Source organism: Salmo salar, chromosome ssa19 (genome assembly GCF_905237065.1).
Source record: "Salmo salar chromosome ssa19, Ssal_v3.1, whole genome shotgun sequence".
Taxonomy (NCBI): Eukaryota; Metazoa; Chordata; class Actinopteri; order Salmoniformes; family Salmonidae; genus Salmo; species Salmo salar.
In genome coordinates, this window is record NC_059460.1 from 42,106,903 (window position 1) to 42,121,259 (window position 14,357).

Here is a 14,357-nt window from a genome sequence, read left to right on the forward strand (position 1 = left end):
GTGAACAAATAACACAACAATTACATACTTATTTCATAAACAAAGTTATGCAACACCCAATTCCCCTGTGCGAAAAGTAATTGCCCGCTTTACACTCGATAACTGGTTGTGCCACCTTTAGCTGCAATGACTGCAACCAAACGCCTTCTGTAGTTGTTGATCCGTCTCTCAGCTCGCTGTGGAGGAATTTTGGCCCACTCTTCAATGCAGAACTGCTGTAACTCAGCGACATTTGTGGGTTTTCAAGCATGAACTACTCGTTTCAAGTCCTGCCACAACATCTCAATTGGGATTAGGTCTGGACTTTGACTAGGTCATTCCAAAACTTCAAATGTGTTGCTTTTTAAAAATGTTAATTTAGACTTGATTGTGTGTTTTGGATCATCGTCTTGCTGCATGACCCAGCTGCACTTCAGCTTCAGCTCACAGACAGATGGCCTGACATTCTCCTGTAGAATTATTTGATACAGAGCAGAATTCATGGTTCCTTCTATTAAGGCAAGTTGTCCAGGTCCTGAGGTAGCAAAGCATCTCCAAACCATCACACTGCCACCACCATGATTGACCGTTGTTATGAGGTTCTTACTCTGGAATGCAGTGTTTGGTTTTCACCAGGCATAACGGGACCCATGTCGTCCAAAAAGTTATACTTTTGAATCATCTGTCCATAGAACCTTATTCTAAGAGTCTTGCTCTAGCACTAGATCAATAGGGTCTGTAGAATATTGTTGTTTTTTTTTACATTCATTTTAAGCACCATTTCTCAATGTGCTACACCTTATAATATTATCTATTTTGTATAAAGTAGCAATTTTCTTTAACTTAGATTCTTCCCCTGATGTAGTTATAATTTTGTGACATTATTTTGACATTATGCACTATGCAAAGCTGCAAAAATGATTGATGTCGTCTCATACACATAGCGTTTTACCACAGACTTTAATTTTGAAGGCAAAATCGGAAAGCCGGTATTCTTAATGTTGCTGCCATAACGCTAATATAGTTAACTGCGTGTTCACATTTTCGAACTAATCTAAAATATGTGCCATTTACTACGCATGATTTGAGCCATACCGATAGTTTGCTACACCTTCTCCACAAAACTGCCTTTGATCAATCGTATAGTTACAAGCCATGAGTTCCAACAACGTTTCCCTGTCAAAAGGTAAATATGCCATGCTAACTAGCAAACAAGTTGAAGCTAGCTAGTGCTAGCTAGCTAACGTTACGTGCTTAGCTACGAAAACTGTTGTTATTTAGCAATATTTCTGAAAAATCTGAGCTAGTTTATGACATTGGTTAATGTAATCTGTAAAAGTTTTGACGATGGCATAATAGCTAGCATGCCTGTCATTTCGTAAGACTGCGACCTTGACTTGTTGCCTCCTGTTTTGGCTAGCCAGGCAGTCACTAAAGAGTTCATAACCCTTTCCCCATAAAAACAAATATTAACGCGCTAGACCTGATGCGCGTCAAGAAATAACTGCGACAAAACGCTCTGGAAAACTGTTTACTTTACATCAACTCGCTCGGAAGAGGTGGTTTTAACTAAATTATTATTTTATTTCGACTTTGTTTCTGGAAAACCGTATCAAGCGAGTTAAGGGTTTCTGGTAATTATCGGGCGCTGCGCCATTGGATATTTGAAGTGGAAGTTATGGAACTCCCTCTTGTTATTATGGGGAAAAGTTCACAATGAAACGGCCATTAAATAAGAGCAATGATACATTTGCATCTGGCCGATACATTTGCATCTGGCCATCACATTAATTTCGATGCCATTCTAGGCTATAATAGCCTGCATTTGATACAATAAATATTTTGGAATGGAATTTTGGAATCACCAGTCAGTCATTCATTGCAAATAAATTTTTGGCTCAATACAAGCACTTCTTACCTCAAAATCGCCTCGCTATTCAGGTTGAATAAATGAGTGTGTCAATTTGATATATTGTTCAGTTTAGTAAACATCTTGCCTATACTATTGTAGGCTATCTCAGGGTTTCCCAAAATCTGACCTGAGATTTTGAGATCCTCTGTCCTGAGACACTCAAACTCATCCTGTCGGATGTATTTATAGTTATGCGCAAAAAGGGGTTACAATTAAATCAACATCCATTGATGGAAAATGATGTGGCGAATTATCTTTTCTCCTGCAACATTTAGAATTTTATGTTGCTACAGGTTAAGTCGACATTCCTTCTTAATTTCGCTCGATAACGTTATAGAAAAGGGTTCATATGAGGCCAAGAAAAGTATTTCTCTGTAAGGCAGGGTTTCCCAAACTAGGGGTCGTGACTTGATTTGAAATGGGGTCGCGAGAGAAAATGTGTGCACAGTTCATAGAACCGGGCTTATGCCGGTATCCTGTAGCTTCTATGTGAGGTTGTAATAAACAGAGCGGTTTCTGTTTTCTTCCAACAAATGTGTCTTTTGAATGGTTTATGCTACAAAATATTATGACCCCACATCTGAAATGTAAGACTCTCAGGAACACATACGCGCTCTACTATGCCCACAACCCATTAGAACTGAGTGGACAAGACCAGGTAATAAATCAGACTGGGGGGAAAATAACTTCTACACAGAAGATCTTACCACATCATCTTCTGAACTTCCCAATACGTTTCAGATGCATTTCAGTCACTTCAAACCATACCTCCTTCAGAATGAAATATTACTGTCAATAGTACCAGGAGCCTGCCTCCCGAGTGGCGCAGCGGTCTAAGACACTGCATCGCAGTGCTTGAGGCGTCACTACCTACAGACCCGGGTTTGATCCCAGCCTGTGTCGCAGCTGGCCGTGACCAGGAGAACCATGAGGCGGTGCACAATTGGCCCAGCGTCGTCCGAGTTAGGGGAGGGTTTGACCGGCCGGGATGTCCTTGTCCCATTGAGCTCTAGCACCTGGCTTCCGAGTTAAGCGAGCAGTGTGTCAAGAAGCAGTGCGGCTAGGCAGGGTCGTGTTTCGGAGGACGCACGGCTCTCGACATTTGCCTCTCCCGAGTCCGTACGGGAGTTGCAGCAATGGGACAAGACTGTAACTACCAATTGAATGTCACGGAATTGGGGAGAAAAATGGGTAATAAAATAAAAATACCAGTAGCCACAGCAGCCATTATGGAATGGCACATTGCATTGAACAAAGGAGCTGATTGGCTGACCCTGCCATTCTAAAATGGCTGCGGTGGCTACTGGTAACTAGCATGAGGATGAAAAGGGCAGTTTTCCAGGAAAACTAGCAGTATTTCAATCTTCTCGATGCATCAGTGTGGATAAAGATAAAATGTGGAGTACAATGGCATGTCCCATCCCTGCATTGAGGTGTTGTTCGACCCCTATCTCGCACCGGCTCCACGGTGCCCTAATGATTGCGTTCCGACCTCCGTGCATCTCAGTGTAAGCAAGCGTAACGGAAGGGTGGGTATCTTCTGGCAAGCAGCCACCATTCCATCCCATTCCATTAAATGTATCAACGTTAAAGCAAGAAAATGTGACAACTGCAAGGTATGGATTCTTTACAGAATCAATGCAATACATTAGAATTTATTCTTCTTATTAAAGTGTGGTTGGAGCCCTACCTGAACTAGATACTGGATCAGAGTCTTAAGTATTTAAAACATGTTTACATTTATTTAACCAGGCAAGTCAGTTAAGAACAAATTATTATTTACAATGATAGCCAACCAAAAGGCCTCCTGCGGGGGACGGGGGCTGGGATCAAAAATAAAAATGTAGGACAAAAAAACACATCACGACAAGAGAGACACTACAACACTACATAAAGAGAGACACTACAACACTACATAAAGAGAGACACTACAACACTACATAAAGAGAGACACTACAACACTACATAAAGAGAGACACTACAACACTACATAAAGAGAGACACTACAACACTACATAAAGAGAGACACTACAACACTACGTAAAGAGAGACACTACAACACTACGTAAAGAGAGACACTACAACACTACGTAAAGAGAGACACTACAACACTACGTAAAGAGAGACACTACAACACTACGTAAAGAGAGACACCACAACACTACGTAAAGAGAGACACCACAACACTACGTAAAGAGAGACACCACAACACTACGTAAAGAGAGACACCACAACACTACGTAAAGAGAGACTCCACAACACTACGTAAAGAGAGACTCTACAACACTACGTAAAGAGAGACTCTACAACACTACGTAAAGAGAGACACTACAACACTACGTAAAGAGAGACACTACAACACTACGTAAAGAGAGACACTACAACACTACGTAAAGAGAGACACTACAACACTACGTAAAGAGAGACACTACAACACTACGTAAAGAGAGACACTACAACACTACGTAAAGAGAGACACTACAACACTACGTAAAGAGAGACACTACAACACTACGTAAAGAGAGACACTACAACACTACGTAAAGAGAGACACTACAACACTACGTAAAGAGACACTACAACACTACGTAAAGAGACACTACAACACTACGTAAAGAGACACTACAACACTACGTAAAGAGAGACACTACAACACTACGTAAAGAGAGACACTACAACACTACGTAAAGAGAGACACTACAACACTACGTAAAGAGAGACACTACAACACTACGTAAAGAGAGACACTACAACACTACGTAAAGAGAGACACCACAACACTACATAGAGACACCACAACACTACATAGAGACACCACAACACTACATAGAGACACCACAACACTACATAAAGAGACACTACAACACTACATAAAGAGAGACACCACAACACTACATAAAGAGAGACAACACAACACTACATAAAGAGAGACACTACAACACTACACAAAGAGAGACACTACAACACTACATAAAGAGAGACACTACAACACTACATAAAGAGAGACACTACAACACTACATAAAGAGAGACACTACAACACTACATAAAGAGAAACACCACAACACTACATAAAGAGAGACACTACAACACTACATAAAGAGAGACACTACAACACTACATAAAGAGAGACACTACAACACTACGTAAAGAGAGACACTACAACACTACGTAAAGAGAGACACTACAACACTACGTAAAGAGAGACACTACACTACGAAAGAGAGACACTACAACACTACATAAAGAGAGACACTACAACACTACATAAAGAGAGACAACACTACATAAAGAGAGACACTACAACACTACATAAAGAGAGACACTACAACACTACGTAAAGAGAGACACTACAACACTACGTAAAGAGAGACACTACAACACTACGTAAAGAGAGACACTACAACACTACGTAAAGAGAGACACTACAACACTACATAAAGAGAGACACTACAACACTACATAAAGAGAGACAACACTACATAAAGAGAGACACTACAACACTACATAAAGAGAGACACTACAACACTACGTAAAGAGAGACACTACAACACTACATAAAGAGAGACACTACAACACTACATAAAGAGAGACAACACTACATAAAGAGAGACACTACAACACTACACAAAGAGAGACACTACAACACTACATAAAGAGAGACACTACAACACTACATAAAGAGAGACACTACAACACTACATAAAGAGAGACACTACAACACTACATAAAGAGAGACACCACAACACTACATAAAGAGAGACACCACAACACTACATAAAGAGAGACACCACAACACTACATAAAGAGAGACACTACAACACTACATAAAGAGAGACACTACAACACTACATAAAGAGAGACACTACAACACTACATAAAGAGAGACACTACAACACTACATAAAGAGAGACACTACAACACTACATAAAGAGAGACACTACAACACTACATAAAGAGAGACACTACAACACTACATAAAGAGACACCACAACACTACATAAAGAGACACCACAACACTACATAAAGAGAGACACCACAACACTACATAAAGAGAGACACCACAACACTACATAAAGAGAGACAACACAACACTACATAGAGAGACACTACAACACTACATAAAGAGAGACACTACAACACTACATAAAGAGAGACACTACAACACTACATAAAGAGAGACACTACAACACTACATAAAGAGAGACACCACAACACTACATAAAGAGAGACACCACAACACTACATAAAGAGACACCACAACACTACATAAAGAGAGACACCACAACACTACATAAAGAGAGACACTACAACACTACATAAAGAGAGACACTACAACACTACATAAAGAGAGACACTACAACACTACATAAAGAGAGACACCACAACACTACATAAAGAGAGACACCACAACACTACATAAAGAGAGACACCACAACACTACATAAAGAGAGACACTACAACACTACATAAAGAGAGACACTACAACACTACATAAAGAGAGACACTACAACACTACATAAAGAGAGACACTACAACACTACATAAAGAGAGACACTACAACACTACGTAAAGAGAGACACTACAACACTACGTAAAGAGAGACACTACAACACTACGTAAAGAGAGACACTACAACACTACGTAAAGAGAGACACTACAACACTACGTAAAGAGAGACACTACAACACTACGTAAAGAGAGACACTACAACACTACGTAAAGAGAGACACCACAACACTACGTAAAGAGAGACACCACAACACTACGTAAAGAGAGACACCACAACACTACGTAAAGAGAGACTCTACAACACTACGTAAAGAGAGACTCTACAACACTACGTAAAGAGAGACACTACAACACTACGTAAAGAGAGACACTACAACACTACGTAAAGAGAGACACTACAACACTACGTAAAGAGAGACACTACAACACTACGTAAAGAGAGACACTACAACACTACGTAAAGAGAGACACTACAACACTACGTAAAGAGAGACACTACAACACTACGTAAAGAGAGACACTACAACACTACGTAAAGAGAGACACTACAACACTACGTAAAGAGAGACACTACAACACTACGTAAAGAGAGACACTACAACACTACGTAAAGAGACACTACAACACTACGTAAAGAGAGACACTACAACACTACGTAAAGAGAGACACTACAACACTACGTAAAGAGAGACACTACAACACTACGTAAAGAGAGACACTACAACACTACGTAAAGAGAGACACTACAACACTACGTAAAGAGAGACACTACAACACTACGTAAAGAGAGACACTACAACACTACGTAAAGAGAGACACCACAACACTACATAGAGACACCACAACACTACATAGAGACACCACAACACTACATAGAGACACCACAACACTACATAAAGAGACACCACAACACTACATAGAGACACCACAACACTACATAGAGACACCACAACACTACATAAAGAGACACTACAACACTACACAAAGAGAGACACTACAACACTACATAAAGAGAGACACTACAACACTACATAAAGAGAGACACTACAACACTACATAAAGAGAGACACTACAACACTACATAAAGAGAAACACCACAACACTACATAAAGAGAGACACTACAACACTACATAAAGAGAGACACTACAACACTACATAAAGAGAGACACTACAACACTACGTAAAGAGAGACACTACAACACTACATAAAGAGAGACAACACAACACTACATAAAGAGAGACACTACAACACTACATAAAGAGAGACAACACTACATAAAGAGAGACAACACAACACTACATAAAGAGAGACAACACAACACTACATAAAGAGAGACAACACAACACTACATAAAGAGAGACACCACAACACTACATAAAGAGAGACACTACAACACTACATAAAGAGAGACAACACAACACTACATAAAGAGAGACACTACAACACCACATAAAGAGAGACACTACAACACTACATAGAGACAACACTACATAAAGAGAGACACTACAACACTACATAAAGAGAGACACTACAACACTACATAAAGAGAGACACTACAACACTACATAAAGAGAGACAACACAACACTACATAAAGAGAGACACTACAACACTACATAAAGAGAGACACCACAACACTACATAAAGAGAGACACCACAACACTACATAAAGAGAGACACTACAACACTACATAAAGAGAGACACTACAACACTACATAAAGAGAGACACTACAACACTACATAAAGAGAGACACTACAACACTACATAAAGAGAGACACCACAACACTACATAAAGAGAGACACTACAACACTACATAAAGAGAGACAACACAACACTACATAAAGAGAGACACTACAACACTACATAAAGAGAGACACCACAACACTACATAAAGAGAGACCTAAGACAACAACACATGACAACAACACGGTAGTAACACAACATGGTAGCAGCACAAAACATGGTACAAACATTGTTGGTCACAGACAACAGCACAAAGGGCAAGAAGGTAGAGACAACAATACATCACGCAAAGCAGCTTGTCTTAAGTTTCTGTTCTTTTGTTTTACAGCTGAATTGGTGGCAGCCATCGGCGTGACTGCAGGAGCTACAGCTGCGGGCATCCTCCTTTTCCAGTACTTCACCAAGGGGTCAGGGATCAAGCCCAAGGTCAACCTGGACCTGCAGAAAGATGACCCCAAAGTGGTGCATGCTTTTGACATGGAAGATCTCGGGGACAAGGCGGTGTACTGCAGGTGTTGGAGGTCCAAGAAGGTAGGCTCGCTGTCGATCTGATACGCTTTGTTTGATTTCCGTTTGGTGGAAATGAAGCAGAGAGAAGTATTAAGAATTGGTTCCTATACATGAGTCATGTCTTAACCACTAGAAATACACAGACACGGCATGGGAAGATGTGGTTGTGAGGAATCAGCCAACTAAAACAGGCTGTAGGCTAGTAAGGAAATGTTATTACTTGCATTTTTTGAGCAGGAACAAGGCAAATAATTTTAAGATGTATGTAGTGTATTCTAACAACTTTTCTGGCCCTAGTTTCCCTACTGCGATGGCGCTCATGCTAAACATAACGAGGAGACGGGGGATAACGTCGGTCCCCTCATCATGAAGAGAAAGGAGGCCTGAACAATCAATCAATCAATCAATCATCCATCCATTTGATTCCATGACTGCCGCTGCTAACATACGGATGCCAACAAGTGCTCTTCACTACAGGAAGGATGGCAGAGGTTGACTTGACACGTGTACACTTGGTATTTACTCCCAAATTGAATGGTAACAGTCATTACATTACTCTATGTTAATAACCAAATAATCACTTTTTTGGTTGTAATTTATTGATTGATCGAAGCAACAGGACCAAACAGTTATACAATTTTGTTGAAATTACTTGTAATAATGCCTAGAATGATGGTAGATAATTCCAGTGTGATTATCGAGGAAACAGGGCTGTGGAAGTACTGTAAAATAAAGTGCAAGGCTGGTTGTATTTATTTTATTGAGCTTTGGTCTCTGTGCGTTATGTGACTTTCATAATGCAAAGACTTGCTTGTATGTTTGATCAATGTCTGCCTTCCCCTTTTTTTTCTTTTTTTTCTACCATAGAGATGTATAGACATCACAACGTTGTATCCATCCCAGTGAACACAAGGGCAGCGCCATTGAGGCCATCTCCATTTTGAAGTAGTTCATTTTCTTCTTCTACTACTTCTATGAGTTAGTAAACAAACTGAAAAGGTGTATACTCCCATCTGGAGTGTGTTGTTTGAACAGGTATAAAGCCAGGGTTGGTGATATTACTGCCACCAGCAGTGTGTTGTTTGAACAGGTATAAAGCCAGGGTTGGTGATTTTACTGCCACCAGCAGTGTGTTGTTTGAACAGGTATAAAGCCAGGGTTGGTGATTTTACTGCCACCAGCAGTGTGTTGTTTGAACAGGTATAAAGCCAGGGTTGGTGATATTACTGCCACCAGCAGTGTGTTGTTTGAACAGGTATAAAGCCAGGGTTGGTGATTTTACTGCCACCAGCAGTGTGTTGTTTGAACAGGTATAAAGCCAGGGTTGGTGATTTTACTGCCACCAGCAGTGTGTTGTTTGAACAGGTATAAAGCCAGGGTTGGTGATTTTACTGCCACCAGTAGTGTGTTGTTTGAACAAGTATAAAGCCAGGGTTGGTGATATTACTGCCACCAGCAGTGTGTTGTTTGAACAGGTATAAAGCCAGGGTTGGTGATTTTACTGCCACCAGCAGTGTGTTGTTTGAACAGGTATAAAGCCAGGGTTGGTGATTTTACTGCCACCAGCAGTTATGGAATGTTTACTCCCGAGTATAATTCATTGGCTGATCCTTCCTCATGACTTGGATGGAATTATGTGATCCTTCCTTAACCCATAGGAAGTCGACTACTTCAAAATGGTGAAAGTCCTCAATGGCACTGCCCATGCTAAAACAGGCTTTTGGGATAGAAGAGTCCTCTATCATTCTGTATGGTTGATACTCAGGAGTTTTTCCTGACCACAGGACCTGATCAGGGATATCTCTGGACCTTTTATTGGAAGCCATAACTAGGTACTTTACATAGTTGTAGTCCATATAACCATAACTAGGGCCCAGAGGTTTTCCATGGTCAGGTCATGTGGTTAGAAAAAACGTCTGGTCCTACTGAAGCATTGTCAAGGAAACGGTGAGATTTGATTGTTTTGATTCAACTTGTGAAATCAAATTGTGTAAATGGTGTCGATTTTCAATGTATTTGGGAGATAAAGGTTCTGCAGGTTTCTTAGTTGGAGATGAATCATTGGGAAGGATTGCTTTGTTGCCCTAAGTTTGTTAATGCTGATGTAACAAGTCTAAACTTGTTCTATACCACATACCAATTGGATTCCTGGGTTGTGTTCAGTAGGCAAGAAACATTTGTGGAATGTAGTGAAACTAGGAGGTAGCTGACTTGAACATGATAAATACTCAGTTTTGTTTTTAAAAAGGTTTTGCTACGGTTTACCCTACTGATCACAGCCCTGTACTGAACACGTTTAGTAGCTGAATCTGAACTTTTCATGCAGCACTTCTGCCAACCAGCTTATTCATTCACACCCAAGGGGTGCACATTTAGGTTTTTGCCCTAGCATTGCACAGCGGAATCAAATAATGAACTTATCATCAAACTTAGATTATTTGAATAAGCTGTGTAGTGCCAGGGCAAAAACCAAAATGTGCACCGAGGGGGGGGTCCTAAGAATGTGTAGGTAGTGTCTACTGTCTGTGTGACCTCTGATTTTCACAATATGTGATTTCATCCAAATCCATCACTTATTTATCAATAAAAAACTATATCGATGTTCCTCTAGTGCTAGACGGTGTGTTATTTCCAAATGCTGTGAGCCATTTCACACCAAAGTAATGTATTAGACTGAACCTTTCAATTAAAATCAAAGGGATTTAATGGAAGGAATATGAAGTGTGAATATGAAGCCTATTCCTCTCCCCAAGCGGTGTGCTCATTCAGAACTTTGTCTCTGGCTGATGTGTAGGCATTGGTGATGCAGAACTAGATCAAATTCTTTCAAATGTGCTACACCTTATTAGGTACGCCTTGGTAGCCTACAATCATTACAATGGAAATAGATGTGAAAGTGGAGTCTTGCCTTGACGACCAGTTTCAAAACCAAGGACATGTCATGACGTTGGCCTCTTTGAGTACAGGGAGGACAGTTGACCCCCTTGCACCATCCCCCAACCTACCTTCCCCCACCCAGTCCCTGTGGGAAGGAGTGGTAACATTCCAGGAGAATCTCTTGCCACATGGCCCATAGAGAGACACAGGAAATTCTTCCAACTCACAGAATTGGGGAGCCAAGCGACATTTGTGTTCTGGAGAAGGTATGGAAGATTGGTGAAGAATCCAGCTACGAACTGGTCCGCTTGGTACAATTTTGTGATACTCAGAAGAGACAATATAGCCATATTACCATAAAACGGTTTATATAATAGCCTCAGCCTTGAGACTTGCATCCACATGGTTGTATAGAATGTATTAATAAGGATAAAGCTATTTGTAATACATTGAGATGCTATGTACTGATGTTAATGTGATAGAATTGTATTTCTGTACCAAGCTTAACTCAGTCATCGGCACGCCCCCAGGGACACAGACAGGACCAGGCGTCATGTGACATGTTCCCTATAAAACTATACCCTGATCTACTTTCTTGAGACCCGGCCTCCACTCCATTGCGAGTTGGCCAATAGGTTTGACCATCCAAGTACTCTACTGAAAGTGAACTATACCACGTGGTTAACTTTTAGACTATTGATACCGACAGAATAAGAACAAGTCTTTGATATTAATTAATAGTCTGCAGCTAGAAATGATATCATTGAACGCGAAGACCAACGAAACACCCATTCTATGACGACATTAATGAATGTCGCTTTGAAGGATCCATTCTAACCGAGAGAGAGAGAGAACTCTCCAACAGAACGACGCTCCAACAAGGATCCCGACGACACACTGAGCGTAAATATATATTGATTGCAATTATTCTCGAATGAGTGAGCGTTCATGTGCAAAGGATTAGCATATCAATTGTTAATATTAATGAACTCTGTAGGGTCTTCTCAGCTGCCCTTTATGACCCATTGTTCACAAGACACCAGCCATGCCTGTTAGCCACTAGGGCACATTACTCTACCAATTATTTGTGATGATAATTACTGTTTGTATGCTTTCTGTGAATTACTTAGTTTAGTAAATAAATTATTTTAAGACAATTGATGTATGGATGACTCTTAGTAAAGGCTGGGTTCGTGCAGATACAACAATTTATGACGTTTGGAATGAGACTGGACGCGAGGTAAAATACACCATTTAAACCAGAAGATAATCGGCCTATACTATAATAGAATATAATATATAATGTTATAATATAGGAAAGTTATATTAGGAAAATTATAACTTTGTAATCTGAATATTTTCCTTGGTGCCCCGATCTCCTAGTTAATTACAATTAAACGATGAATCAGTTTGATCGCGTGATAATAATTACAGGGAGTTAATTGATAAACATGTCTTCAGTTTAATGGTACCCCAAAGACATGACAGACAGCAACAAGTTCTTTTGACCTATGATTTGAAACTTATTGATTCACTTTTAAATCTCTCTATTTCTGTGTGTGTGTGATTGTGGGCATGGCATGCATGGGTAAATCTGAACACTGTCTTTTTATTACATTTTTTTAGTTTTTTTTACAGTTGGTGCAAGTTGAAATATAATGAATGGTATAAGGGTTAATGATAACTACAGATGGAGTTAATTCAACGGTCTCTATATCCAACCCTTAATGGTGCCCCTCTTAGGTTCAATTAGATAGGATAACCAAATATTTTTTTTTTTATTTAACTATTTATTTTACTAGGCAAGTCAGTTAAGAACACATTCTTATTTACAATGACGGGCCTATCGGGGAACGACAGATTTTTACCTTGTCAGCTCGGGGATTCAATCTAGCAACCTTTCGGTTACTGGCCCAAAGCTCTAACCACTAGGCTACCTAAATCAGATCAATTCATTTTTCTAGTAATTCATCAGTAAATTATCTTTAATATTAATTAGCCAAAAGTCACAACGTCGTTGCGTTGGTTATTGTAGTTCTGGTTGTTATAGTTCTAGTTCTGGTTATTATAGTTCTGGTTATTATAGTTCTAGTTCTGGTTATTATAATTCTAGTTCTGGTTATTATAGTTCTAGTTCTGGTTATTATAGTTCTGGTTATTATAGTTCTAGTTCTGGTTATTATAGTTCTGGTTATTATAGTTCTAGTTCTGGTTATTATAATTCTAGTTCTGGTTATTATAGTTCTGGTTATTATAGTTCTGGTTATTATAGTTCTAGTTCTGGTTATTATAGTTCTAGTTCTGGTTATTATAATTCTAGTTCTGGTTATTATAGTTCTAGTTCTGGTTATTATAGTTCTGGTTATTATAGTTCTAGTTCTGGTTATTATAGTTCTAGTTCTGGTTATTATAGTTCTGGTTATTATAGTTCTAGTTCTGGTTATTATAATTCTAGTTCTGGTTATTATAGTTCTAGTTCTGGTTATTATAGTTCTGGTTATTATAGTTCTAGTTCTGGTTATTATAGTTCTGGTTATTATAGTTCTAGTTCTGGTTATTATAGTTCTGGTTATTATAGTTCTAGTTCTTGTTATTATAGTTCTGGTTATTATAGTTCTAGTTCTGGTTATTATAGTTCTGCTTATTATAATTATAGTTCTGGTTATTATAGTTCTGGTTATTATAGTCCTAGTTCTGGTTATTATAGTTCTAGTTATTATTGTTCTGGTTATTATAATTTTAGTTCTGGTTATTATAGTTCTGGTTATTATAGTTTTAGTTCTGGTTATTATAGTTTTAGTTATTGTAGTTCTGGTTATTA

At 39.3% G+C, this 14,357-nt stretch overlaps 1 protein-coding gene across 2 annotated transcripts; it reads left to right on the forward strand.

Annotated features, from left to right (window-relative positions):
- Nucleotides 1-938: 938 nt before the first annotated feature.
- LOC106578835 (CDGSH iron-sulfur domain-containing protein 1) lies at nucleotides 939-11,264 on the forward strand. Of its 2 annotated transcripts, XR_006760712.1 has the most exons (4): nucleotides 953-1,165; nucleotides 8,478-8,680; nucleotides 8,957-9,694; nucleotides 9,860-11,264. XR_006760712.1 is itself a non-coding variant. In XM_014158038.2 (3 exons), exons 1-3 carry the CDS (start codon nucleotides 1,135-1,137, stop codon nucleotides 9,044-9,046), a joined length of 324 nt encoding a protein of 107 aa, XP_014013513.1. In that variant the 5' UTR covers nucleotides 939-1,134; the 3' UTR covers nucleotides 9,047-11,264. The 2 variants fall into 2 exon arrangements, 1 of the variants encoding a protein (XP_014013513.1); XM_014158038.2 differs by having other exon boundaries at nucleotides 939-1,165; nucleotides 8,957-11,264.
- Nucleotides 11,265-14,357: the final 3,093 nt, after the last annotated feature.